We start from the raw sequence: 12,726 nt of genomic DNA on the forward strand, positions 1-12,726 counted from the left end.
TTCAGGGCGGGAGGACGTCGGAGGGGACGGAGGGCAGCAGCACGGGGGCCTGGGGGCCAGGCAGGACCAGGGCCGGAGCCCGCCCTCCGCATCCGGACCCCCACCCTGGGGCTGCGAGGGGCGCCAGGCGTCCTGTGTCCGCGCTGCGGGCGGGGAAAGGCCGCCTCCCCTGCGTGTCCGGGGGCCACGGGGCCCCCCAGGAGCCCCTCCCGGTCCCCGGCGCTTTCGGGGAGTCCGGAGGCGCAGATGGGCGTGGGGGCGCGGAGTGCCCCGCGGGTCCCAGTCCCGCTGCCCCTGAGGCCCCCCACCCGGCCGGAGCCTCCAGCTGCGCGCTCCGTGTACAACCCCGAGGCCCGTTCATTTAAAATTAACCCGTTTGAGCTTTTGTACAAAACGAGCTCGGTCCGTCTGGCCCCTGAGCGCAGACCTCGGAGCTGCTCGCGGCCCATCACCTGCCGGTTCCATGACGTCAGGGGAGGAAGCTGGACGCGGGGGAGCCGGGTCTGAGGGACCTGGTCCCCGCCCTGCCTGCTGACTCCCTCGTGGACAGGCCTCCGGAGGCTCGTCTGGTCCTGAGCACGTCCGTCCCCCTTGACGGCCCGTGTCCGGGTGTCAGGGCCCCTCACCCCGCAAGCGAGCACCTTCCTGCTCCGCCGGATGGGAGGGTCCCGCAGGGGGACCTGCGCCCGGCGCTGGCTCCGGGTCAGAGCACAGCCTCCTGATCTGGGGCGTGAGCTTCACCTGCGCCCGCCGAGGCGGGGGGGGGGGGGGGGGGGGGCGGGGTGAAGGCCTCTCGGGGCGGAGGCCGTGGGCACCTGGGGGCCTGCATCCGCACAGACACCCCTCGCAGGAGACTTGGTGCCCCTCCGGTCTGGTCAGGCCCCACCGTGGGGGCGCAGTGCCTTGGGGAGCAAGTGCCCTTTGGCCCGGTTGCAGTCCCGGGACCGCGGCGTCCAGCCGGGGGGGCCCAGCTCCCTCCGTGGGGACAGCGGACAGACGCGCGGGAGCCCAGCGCCTCCGCCCCGCGCGGTCACCGTGGAGGCCGGACGGTTAGGCCCTCGCCGAGCTGTGGACCCGGGGATGTTCGCTCCCTGCGTGGCGCCGCTGATGGAGAGGCGCCTCCGAGTGTCCCCTCGCGCTCGGCTTTTGTGTTAATTCTCGTGTTCCCACCGGGGTTTGACTTAAAAGGCAGGACAGAGTGATCGCCCAGAGCGGGTGTCTGTCTGTCCTCAATCGGCAGCGTCCCAGGAGCCCGGGGATTGCCTAGCAACACCGTGAGCGCAGCCACCCCGACCCAGTGGGGACGTCAGCGCCTGAACCCCAGTAAACCCAGCGGCTGCGAGGCGCCGGCCAGGGAGCCCCCACCCCCTCCGGGCTCGGCAGAGCTGGAGCGGCTCTGCCAGGGCTGGGCGGCCGGCAGCGGGGCCACTCTGGTCCCCGGTGTGGAGCGTCCACCAGACGTGCTGGGCGCCCGCTGCGGGGCTGCTCTTTCCAGCATTTTCCCGGACAGTGGTCTGCGCGCCCACGCGGCCCCGGGGATGGGATGGGGCCATCCCGGGGGTGCCCGCCGCCCTTCTCGGCATGGACGCCTCCGGCCCGGGCGCCCCGCGAAACAGCGTCTCTCACCGTAACCGGTTCTGCGTTTTGTCATTTCATTTGCTCCCGGGATGGGTGTTGGCAGAAGAGGGTCGTGCTGAGCCGAAGTAAGTGCCTGCAGTGTCCCCGCCTCTGTGTGCCTGTCCCTCCTCCTGCCGCCCCGTGCGGGGCCTCTCTCTGCTCTGACCACGCGGCCCGGGAGAGCCGGGGTGTCCGGGAGCCGGGGCGCCGACACCATCCTCCGGCCCAGAGGCCCCACGGGCAGGTGCCACCCGCTGTCACCCTGAGGGGCACGGGCACGGTCCCCCGAGGCACCACTCGCCGAGCGAGTGACCCCGCAGCGTGTCGCCCTCCACACGGCGCCTCTGCCCCAAGGCCCCGCGAGGCACCGGCTTTATTCAGCGTCAGCTCACCCGTGTCCCCGTGGCACATGGGAGCCTGCCCCCACAGGTGTCCCCGAGCCGAGGGGGCGGGGAGGCCATCGGGAAGGGCGTCCCACGCCCCCGCCCCCTGCTCTGAGCTGTGGCCCCGCCTGGGACCGGCGTGGGTCTTGGTCCTTCTGGGGCAGAGAACAGACCCCGAAACCCCTCCAGCCCTGCGAGCCCCCGAGTAGCAGTGGGGCTTCCGCGAGCGGACGAGGGCCAGCCCGCGGGGCCTCCCCTGTGCTGGTCCTTCCAGCCCCAAAGCTGGAGGCCTGTCGGCGGTGTGAGCATTGGCCCAGGAGCGGGAGGTCACGGTTCGATTCCCGGGCAGGGCACATGCCCGCTGCAGTGTGGGGCGTGCGGTGGCGGTGATCAATGGTTCTCTCGTCACTGATGTTTCTCTTTCTCCCTCTCCCTTCCTCTGAAATCAATGAAACGTAAAAAACGAAGGCCTGACAGGCATGGGGAGGGTGCTCTTCCTTCTGTTTGCTGTGCCGAGGCCCAGACTGTCACCTCCCCAGCAGTGTCCCCGGCACCACAGTCCCGGCCGGGGGCAGGCTGGTCCTGCCGGCCGCCCTCACTGCCCCGCATGCTCACCCAGCGCAGACCTCCGCCAGTCCCAGCCCGGGGGGCGGCGCCTGTGTGGTTGGTGTGTCCTCCGGCTCAGCCTCCTGCTCCGGTCCCCTGCCCCCACCCCGGCATGGCAAACCCCGGGCTCCACGCTCTCCTGTGACCTGGGTGTCTGCCGCCCCCTCCTGGCCGCCTGCTGACGCGCGGTGGCCCGGCTGTGACGCTCCCTCTCCTTGCTGTTTCAGAAGCCCAGAGGTGGTGAGCACCGTCTCAGGGACACGGAGCACGACCGTCACCTTCACCGTCCGCCCCGGGACCTCGCAGCCCATCACCCTGCAGAGCCGGCCCCCGGACTACGACAGCAGGACCTCAGGAACCAGACGTGCCCCCAGCCCCGTGGTCTCGCCCACGGAGATGAGCAGAGACATCCTGCCCGCCCCGCTCCCCGCCGCCGCCGCGTCCCCGTCCCCCACCCTCTCCGAGGTCTTCAGCCTCCCGAGCCAGCCCCCGGCCGGGGACCTGTTCGGCCTGAGCCCCGCGGGGCGCAGCCGGTCGCCGTCCCCCTCCGTCCTGCCGCCGCCCCTGTCCAGCAAGCCTTTCGCCACGAAACCCGTGCACCTGTGGACGAAGCCCGACGTGGGCGACTGGCTGGAGAGCCTGAACCTGGGCGAGCACAAGGAGACCTTCCTGGACAACGAGATCGACGGCAGCCACCTGCCCAACCTGCAGAAGGAGGACCTCATCGACCTGGGCGTGACGCGGGTCGGGCACCGCATGAACATCGAGAGGGCCCTGAAGCAGCTGCTGGACAGATAAGGGCGGCCGCGCGGCCCCACGGACTCCGCGAGAAGTAGAGGTGGGCTCCCGCGGGGGCGGGGGCTGCACGGCCGCGGGGCCTGGGCGCCCCTCTCCCGGGTTTGTCTCCGGGCACCCAAAGAAATGCGGGCGTGGCCGAGCGCAGGTGGGGCTCCCGGCTCCCGGCGGGTTTCCTGGGCTGTGTCTGTCCAGCCAGGGGCACGGGAGGGAGTTTTCTAACCCGGAGGGAGACCTCGGCTGCCTCCCGCCCGGCGCGCGGGCGGCCTCACTGCAGGGCCGAGCGTGGCCGTGGTCCGCGGGCCTGGCTCTCGCCGGCCGACCCCCTGGGCCGCAGATACCTCCCGAGCCGCCCTGCCCCGGCGCCGCGGCCGTGCTCGCTCCTCTCGCCTGTGCTCTGCTTGCGGCGAGGTGGGCGGACCAGCCTGGGGGCCCCGCGTGGGCCGGAGGTAGCGAAGCCTCTTCCAGCCGCCTCCCCGCCTCCCGGGACGTGGGCCGGCTCCTTGGCCCAGAGGGTCCGGCAGCTGCGGGGTGAACGGGATCGTGCGGCTTTGCTTAGCTTCCTTTCTTTCTTTCTGCAAATCGACTCGCATGATTCCCAAGTGGCCAGCCATGCCACGCGGAGCGAGTCAAAGCACAAGGTCACGATCCCGAGGAGGGGCCTGGGCGGGAGCCAGCGGCTCCCGGACCGGCCTGGGAGGAGGGCTGCTCTGCACTCAGGCTTTTTAACTGAGTGTGGGATTCTGCCCGGAGCAGAGCAGGCGAGCCCCCCCACCCCCCCCACGTGAACAAGATACGAGGTGAATGACGGCAGCGTGCTGGGCCGCGCAGCGCCCTCCGTCCTGAGCCGCCCTTTCGCTCTCTGCGGCCCGAGCGGGTGGCACTTGGGCCTCCCCCCTTCTCTCTGCGTGTCCAGGACCCCACCAGCTTGTCTTAATCGTCCCACCGTGTTTGGAGAACCCAGAGGGTATGGCAGGGCCCAGGGGAGACAGGGTGGGTGTGAGGCAGCCTCCCTGGGCCCCGCCCCCTCTCCCCCTGGAGCCCCCCCCCCTAACAATACCTCTATTTGCCAAGGGAGGTCACCAGTCAGGCTTCCAGCACATTCTCTACATTCGGAAGAAACTCGAGATCAGGTTTGGGGCTTTTGTTACGATTTCAGAACTAGCCCGGCTCATCTCTAATTATAAAAATACGATTTTTCCCTTTTTTCTTTACGCTCACAACCAAGTGTCTCAGTAGATCTGGAACAGCTGTAGGACGAACACGTAACAAACATTTAGCGGTTTAAATTCTCTCTCTACTGCAAGTTTAACTAGTTGTACAGATAGTTTATAAGCACAATATTTTAAGGAAACAAACGTGGCTGGCCTCCCTCCCGGGCAGCCTTTGTGCTACTTCCGTGCTCGAAGGTTAAAGAACAACTTTTGTGGTTTAGTGACACTTTCTGTGGCATCGTTGCCCAGGGACGACCTTTTTAAATCGAGCTTATTTGGATGTGTCGGAACCAGCTGAGCTGTGTTACATTTTCTATCTTTGCTAGAACTTCGTCATCAAAGGACAATTATTTCTTCAAAAGTGGTTACAGTTCGCGATGCGGCAGTTTCTCCACACGCACGCGCGCGTTTCCAGCCACAGGCACTGAGCGGGGAGCCGGGTTCGGCCTCCTGCAGGTCCGCCCCCGCCCCAGCCCGAGTCGGTGAACATCAAGGCGCTTCACGTCCATGTACTTTCCGTTTTTCCATCCGGAGGGATTCCAGGCCCAGACGCGCGGGTGGCCGGCGAGGCTGCCGCGGTCGGGAAATAGCGACTGGTTTGGCCATCCCCCGTCTTCCACCCGGTGACGCCGCCACGTCCCAGCAGCTCACACCTTCCTTTGCCCACGTTTGCGATGCCTCTGTGCTCAGTGCCACGGCCAGTGCTCGGCAGGGCGGGAGGACCGGGCCCACTCGGGGGCTGTGGGTCACGGGACGTGGGTAGCGTCGGTGAGAGCTGGCCGTGCCCCCCCCCCCCCAGAAGCCCGCGGACTGAGGCTGAAGAGCCGAGGGAACCGCTGATGCCGCCCTGTCTCGTTCTAGCCGCGTGACGGGACCCGCCGGGACCCGCGCTGACCCACAAGGGCCCTTCTTGCCAAAATGAACCCACCTCTCGCTCCACTCAGTGATTTTGCTCCAGCAATAGCCCCTCGCCCGCATCGCCGCCCACGGTCCTCCCGGACACGCAGGGCCAGGCCCTGCTCCACGCCCCGCCCTCCACGGCGGCGCCCACGTCAAACTGCTCACAGGATCATGTGGACACTATCCCAGGTTTTAAGATCAACTTTTGTTATATACTGTAACTTAAATAAACTGCATTCACATGCCTAGTTTCTGTAACCTTGTGTACACAGAACCAAAACCTCTCGAGATGTACATTTTGTATCCCTGCCAGGCCCCTCCCCAGGGCACCCGCACACTTTACGTTGATTCATATACTACAAAGATGACTCGGTGTGACTTGATTTGCCGAACTCTACATATCACAACGCGAATCCCGTGTGGTACTTTCGTTAATAAAATGGTGATTTTTCCCGAGTTTCTGAACAAGCATTGCCAGGTGAGCTGGCGAGGACACTTTTTGTGGGGCCACAAATACTGACCTTTTTTCCCATTAACCAGTTTTCTTTTGTTTTCAGAGACGAATCTGTGTCACACGCTTCGTGTGATGTGTTCACGTCACCTATGTCACTGTTCACTTTTGTGCTTTTAATCTTTTTAGACTTTATTAAAAACAAAACGAACAAACAAGCTCCTGTCCTTTGCACTCTCTCCCAATCCCTCCATCTCTTGTATGGCAACCAAATGACTGTAAAAATAAATATACTGTTGCACTAAGGCCGTGCTTCTGATTGCAAACAGCGATGGCGAATTCAGCAGAAGCTGCCGAGCCCGCACCCAGCGGGGCTGTGGGACAGCACAGCCACCTCACCTCCGACCACAGTTAGAGCTCCGTCCGCAAGTCCGCGTGTTCCCGGTTCCTGAGAGGGCTGGTTCTCCGCGTGCGCATGGAACCACGTCTCAGTCCAGAGCCGTGGCATCGCCGGGCGCCTGCGGGCACTGCTGTCACGGGGCGGGGGATGCCCGCTTCCTCCCGAGTTGGAGGGAAGCAGGGGTGTCGGGGACGAGCCGGGTTGGTGCCTCCCTGGGGCAGAGTCCCCGCCCCCCCCCCAGCCTGTCCTCTTGCTGTCCGGCCGCCAGGCTTGCAGAACGGGCGGCCTGGTTGGCATAAAGGTGGGGTAAGCAAGCGTGCACGAGGGCTCCGGGCAAAGAGCTGAGCCAGGCGGACGGCGATCCCCCCGGCTGCCGGGAGGAGCTTTAAACCTCCGCAGGGACCCTCCTCCCGGCCTCTACAGCGTCTTCTGTTCGGGCACCTTCTCCAGGGAGCAGCCGCCGCTCTGGCTCTGGGCTCAGAAGTTGGATTCCTCCGACGTGTTGTCAGTCGCCGTCCTCCTGCCTCAGGGCTTTTCCCCAGGTCGTACCCGACCTCGCCTGGTAAACGCATCCACCCGTCTCGTTAAGAAGAAGTGTTATTGGGAGACTCTTGTGCTTGAGGCATTTTAATAACCGACGAGCAGGCACGTCTTTTCCAGTTGGTAGATATGCACGTCCCCACGCACGTGGGTGAGGTGGCGAGGTGCCCAGAGCAGCTGCGTGGACACGGCTCTGCCCTGCTCGCCGGGGACCCGGGTCATTTCCGAACCTGCTCCTTGGACTTCGGCAGCTCTGCTCACTTGCCTTTTCACTCCTTGCTGTGTCGGCGGTTTTGTTTCTTTACTGTTCCTGTAACGTGTTTCTGCACGCCGCCATCGCCACCGTTTCCTGTTGGCAATGTCCACCGCTCCTCCTCGGGAACGCTGTGTCAATAGCAACTCCGAAACTTTAACGTAAGCCTTCAGTTAAATGCAGAAACAAACAAACAAAAAACAGGGGGAAAAAAAACAACAGTGTGTGCCTTGGGCGTTCTGAACCTGCCCTGCATACACTCATGCTGTGCTCACACGCGGTGTGTGCCGCGAAGGGTAGGCGTGTCTTCGATGTACCCACGTGGCCGGCGGTCACAGTGCCTTCTTTACAGCGATGCGCAGCGCCAAGTGGAGAGCCATGCGAGACGGACGTGGCCGCGGCTCCGGAGCCTGGCTCGGCCCCAGGCTGTGGGCCACACAGTCACCTGCGTTAAAAAATAAAAAGAAAAAATAAAATAAAAATAAAAATAAAAAAAAAAAAATAAAATAAAAAGAACGTTCACACCAGATCGCGTTACCAAGTAGCTTTCCATGAAAGGTGTCGCTCCTGGACCGCGCTCAGCGTGTCCCTTCGGTGAAAATGCAGAGCGTGTTAGCATTTCCACAGAAGAGAGAGCTCCGCGAGCCTGCAGACCGGCTTGCCGGCCTCGCTTCCCGGGGCTGTGGCGCCCCCCAGTGGTCATGGTGGCAATGCCGATTGAGGTCGGCAGAGCTGATCCTTTTACATTTTGTTAAAAATAAAACGTTCGTTTTTAGTGATTGAGGCCACTCATCCCAGAACTACTTCCATTTTTCATAAGTTAAAGGAGCGGCCATACGTAGTCTGTCTCTTCCTGTGAGAAAAAACGCGATGTAAGCCCGGCCGGCGTGGCTCAGTGGTGGAGCGTTGACCTCTGAACCAGGAGGTCACGTTCAATTCCTGGTCGGGGCACAGGCCCAGTTGCGGGCTCCATCCCCAGTGTGGGGCGTGCAGGAGGCAGCCGATCCATGATTCTCTCTCGTCATTGATGTCACATCCGTCTCTCTCTCTCTCTCTCTCTCTCTCCTGACCTCTCCCTTCCTGTCTCTGAAATCAATAAAAATATATATTTTTGAGGATCTCTCAAGATAACGCAAACTCTGATTAAAAGGTGTATAAACTCATCCACTGTAACGTCTGGAGGCGAATCAGACCTGCCACACGCTGTATTTCTAAGAACTGGGCAGTCCCTCCTCCCCCTTCACTCTCACCCGCGGGCCCAGGACAAAGGCCGAGCGAGTGAATGATGAGGACGGAGCTGCCAGGGAGTCTGGACAGGCGTCTCGCGTCTCCGAGTTCCCACAAAGCCCAGGGCAGGGGCACAGCAGCCCGGGAGCCGCCATCTGGGCAGCTAAACATAAGCCCGTTTCTGAGCGCGAGTTTACGAATGTGCCCACACGGGCCTGGCAGAGACAGGCCTGGGGAGCCCGCAGCCTCCCATCCCGCCGGCTCGCGGGGAAGCCCAGCCCCGCCCGCCCCAGCTCCCGGCCTGCTTGTCACAGTGGCCGCCAGGAGGACCAGGTGGGGGCGGGGAGGCCACACGAAGGCAGCGCCGGGTCCAGCGTGCAGCAGCCTCCGCAGCGGCTACCTCAGACCCACGTCTGCCGAGACCCCGGCCTCCTCGGCCCCACCGCTCAGACCCTCGCCCACCCGCCCCAGCTTCTCCCTCTTTGCTCACCTTGCGCCAGCCATGTCCCACCTCAGGGCCTCTCCCCGCCGGCGCCTCCTGCTCCCTGGAATGTTCTCCCCTTTGTCTGCATGGCTTCCTGGACCCCCAGACTCCATCGCCCCGCTCTCTGTCGGTGGCACTCACCGGTCCCTCCCATTGGCGTGTCCATCTGCTTTTCGAGGAGCCCCAATCTCCGAAGAGAAACCCCCCCCCAAGACAGGGGCTCTGCCCGCCCCATGGCCCGCTGTTTCCCGGGCACAGGAACCGCGGGCAGAGGCAGCCGCTCCTCCCTGACCCAGACGCCTCGCCTCCGACCACCTTGTCCTGCAGCTTCCACCCGGGGGCTCCTCCTGGGCACTGCCCGCTCCTGTCCCCTCCCCGCCCTCCATGAAGCCAGCGCGCCTCGCCCGGCCGGTGGCCCTGTCGGCTGGAGTGCCGTCTCACACACAAAGGTCACGGGTTTGACCCCCGGTGGGCCACCGATGGGTGTGCATCTCACATCAATGTTCCTCCCTCTCTCTCTAAAAAGCATGTCCTGGCGGGGATTCCCAAATAATAAGGAAATACACCGGCGCCTCCTTCGTCTAGAGCGACCGCCTCAGGGCCCGCCCAGCTGAGTGGCTGGAGCAGAACCGGGCGCCCAGGGGGAGAGTGGCAGCTTCCAGGAGCGGGGTTCCCGGTGGGGCCAGAGGCGCTTCCCAGCCCCACCCAGGCAGCCGTGTCCTGGGCAGATGCCCGGCTCCACCGTCCACCCTCTCCCTCGAGGGCACAGCCCCGTGGACGCTCAGGGGCGCTGGGAGGACGGGGGCGCTCACACGGGGTGCTGGGGTCCCCCCAGAGCTGGGTGTCCAGGTAACGCAGCTTCTGGAACCAGGCGCCCCTTCTGCCATCCGTCTGCGTGGGCAGCGGTGGCCCCGGGTGGGCCAGGCCTTCGCCCTCCCCGTGGGTGCCCACATGGCCTCTGCCAGGGCGCCGAGGGAACAGAACACGGGGTGCCCCAGGGCCTCACGCCGCCTCGGCCCCCCGCAGCCCACCCACCACTCAGCCCACGCCACGGCCACCTCCCGGGGGACCCCGTGCCACTCCCGGGGTCACCACCCGAGGGCGCAGCTGTGCCCTGTTCCAATAGCCCAGCGCGCAGGCTGGAGCTGCAGCCCGACATGTGCCCAAAATGGACCAATCAAAACTGACAACGGCCACTGGTCACGTGTACCAAATAGACCAATCATAAATGGTGCTGGCGGCCTCTGGTCATGTGCCCTGCGTGGGCCAATCAGGACGGGAAAAGGAATGCCGGTCCATGATTGGCCCAGATGGCGTAGCTTTTGGCCAATCGCTGGGGCCAGGAGGCGGGACATAAGCCAGCGGACCTGGAACTGTGGCTCACGTGGTGCGGGTTTCACAGGGGCCCCTGGGGAGTCGGGGACAGGAGAGCTGCGCCCCACACCCCCCTCCGCTCGGAGCTGTGGTCCCATCTTGGACCCGCCGCACAGGCCATGGGAAGTGGGGTCCATGAGCCCGGGTTCCCCCCAACACCTGTCCCCATGCCCTTTGCACGTGGTCCCGGCAGGGCCAGGGCTTCCTGGGCCGGAGGACCCGCTGCTTCCCTAGACCCTCGTAGTGGGGCCTGGGCAGCGAGCACCCCGCTTTCCCATGGGGGTGCACGTGGGAGGGTCACTGCCGACAGTTGCACTGCTTCAGAGCCTCGCGGCCACGCTGGTTACACCGAGCACCAGTCCCGGACCCTGCCACCGCCGGTCGGACCTGCCGGACCTGCCGCCTCCCGCTTCCTCCCCCTGCACCTGCCGCCTCTCTGGGTTCCAGCCCTTCGGCCGTGGTGACTCCCCATAGAGCAGGCGCCCGTCGTGTCCTCGGCTGGGCTGTTGGCCGTGAAGGGTCATTTCCGTTTCCCTACCACGGCATCGCCTCCCGTGGGCTCTGCGGGTGGGGTCTTCGGTGGGCTCTGTGCCCTCGGCCCAGCACAGCCTCGGCCTGGGGCAGACACGGCGGGTTCTGTGCAGCCGGGAGGGGCTTTCAGTAAGACTGCGTGGGAGAGAGTGGGGGCCAGCCCCGCCGGCGGCTCAGGGGGTGAACATTGACCTGGGAACCAGGAGGTCACCGTTGGTTTTTGATTCCCAAAAGGGGCACATGCCCAGGTTGGGGGTCCGATCCCCGGTGGGGGGCGTGCAGGAGGCAGCCGATCAGTGATTTTCTCTCATTTATGTTTCTCTCTCTCCCTCTTCCTTCCTCTCGAAAGTCAATGAAAAATATATTTAAATTAAAAATAAAAATAGTGGGGTCCAGGCACAAGAAACGCGGGCGTGTTGGCTACAGCGACTCAGCCCCCTGGGAGCTTCTTCACTCCGACCCTGGACGCAGGTCCCTTTATTTTATTTTTGTTTTATTTTATTTTTATTTGAAGCAGGTCCCTTTAAATCAGGGTGGCAGCCCTGGCCGTGGGCTCAATGGTTAGAGTCGGCCTGAGCACCGATGGGTCAAAGGTTGGATGCCTGGTCCCAGCTGGGGTACGTGCAAGAGGCAACCGATTGATGTCTCTCCCACGCTGATGCTCCTCTCCCCCACCCCCACCACCCGCCTCTCTCGATCCCTCTCTCTCTCCTCTTTCCTCCTTTCCACTCTAAAAATCAATGGGGGGAGGGGGGAATCCTCAGGTGAGGATTCACAACAAAATGTACTTAAAATGTTAAAGTTGTATTCATTGATCTTGTGTTTGGCTACAAATAACAGAAACCCCACCCAGTGACAGGCCGCTCAGACAAATGGTGCTTTATTCTTTCCACAACACAAAGTGTAAGTTCCCGGAGGGCAGGACGCTGCCCGGCACCTACAACAGGGCCTTCTCCAATCAGCACGTGGAGGAGGAGTGGGTGGGTGACAGGAGTGACAGGACACGAGGTGGGGGTGCCTGGCTTGGTCTGACAGCTCAACAGTGTCCAGTCTAAGGTCCTCCAGCCTGCCCCTCGTGTCTCAGCCTCACAGCAACACAGGCTGCTGCCACTCCACGCCCCACACCCTCCCCCAGGCAGGAAGGAGAGGGGCCGTGGTGGCTGTCGCCCCCCCCCCCTTTGTCAGAGAAGCCAGCACTTTCCCAGAAATGTCCGCCACGTCATGGGCCACGACAGTGTCTGTGAGCCACCCCTCGACGCCAGCAGCCTTGGGAAGGGGGCGGGGAGCCGGGCACGGTGCTGCCAGGAGCAGAACTGGGCTGTTAGGGGCAGAGGGAGCAGGGGTCACTGGTGGGTGGGGTCACGAGTGGCCAGTGGTGTCCACACTGCGCAGTTAGGGTGCAGAGTCCTTCAGTGTTGCACGACCCCCTAACCCTGACAGCCCGTCCCCAGTAGCTTCGCTCTCCCTTTCCCCAGTCCCAGCCCAGGCGACCCTGGCCTACTTCCTGTCTCTGTGGAGGTGCTATTCTGGCCTTTCCTGTAAGTAAACCCTACTCGTGGCCGTGGGGTCTGCGTTGTCCACTCGCAGAATGTTTCAAGGGCATCGTGTTGGAGCGTGTATGTCAGGGCCGCATCCCTTCCGAGGCTCAGCAATGCTCCAGTGATGGGGCGCGCTGAGCTGGCTCCCCTGCTGGCGGCCGTGAGCAGTGCTGCTGCGCACAGAGCCCAGCCCTGCTCTGGGGCCTGGGCCTCCCGTGGAACTGGGTCACGGGTTTTCCAAGGCCGCTCCTTTCCCGGGCCCAGCAGCTGGCACAGCCCAGCTGGAGCCCAGCCAGGAGGCACCCATCCACGCAGCTGCACTTTTGGGTGGGGGGGGAGGTTGGTCAGAGTGGGAGAAGCCCAGCCCTACCTCCTGCTTAGTAACATGCGGCCAGGCCCCTTCCTGGGGTGCT

General features: G+C 63.8%; 1 protein-coding gene across 8 annotated transcripts in view; it reads left to right on the top strand.

Annotated features, from left to right (window-relative positions):
- Nucleotides 1–4,409, top strand: part of SHANK2 (SH3 and multiple ankyrin repeat domains 2) — a 178,489-nt gene extending 174,080 nt beyond the window's left edge. For all 8 annotated transcript variants that reach the window (XM_059710659.1, XM_059710660.1, XM_059710662.1 and 5 more), the window contains one exon: nucleotides 2,834–4,409. In XM_059710659.1, the coding sequence (XP_059566642.1) occupies nucleotides 2,834–3,404 (571 nt within the window). In that variant the 3' untranslated portion in view covers nucleotides 3,405–4,409. The remainder of the gene's footprint in view (nucleotides 1–2,833) is intronic.
- The last annotated feature ends 8,317 nt before the right edge of the window (nucleotides 4,410–12,726 follow it).

This window comes from Myotis daubentonii, chromosome 9 (genome assembly GCF_963259705.1).
Source record: "Myotis daubentonii chromosome 9, mMyoDau2.1, whole genome shotgun sequence".
NCBI lineage: Eukaryota > Metazoa > Chordata > Mammalia > Chiroptera > Vespertilionidae > Myotis > Myotis daubentonii.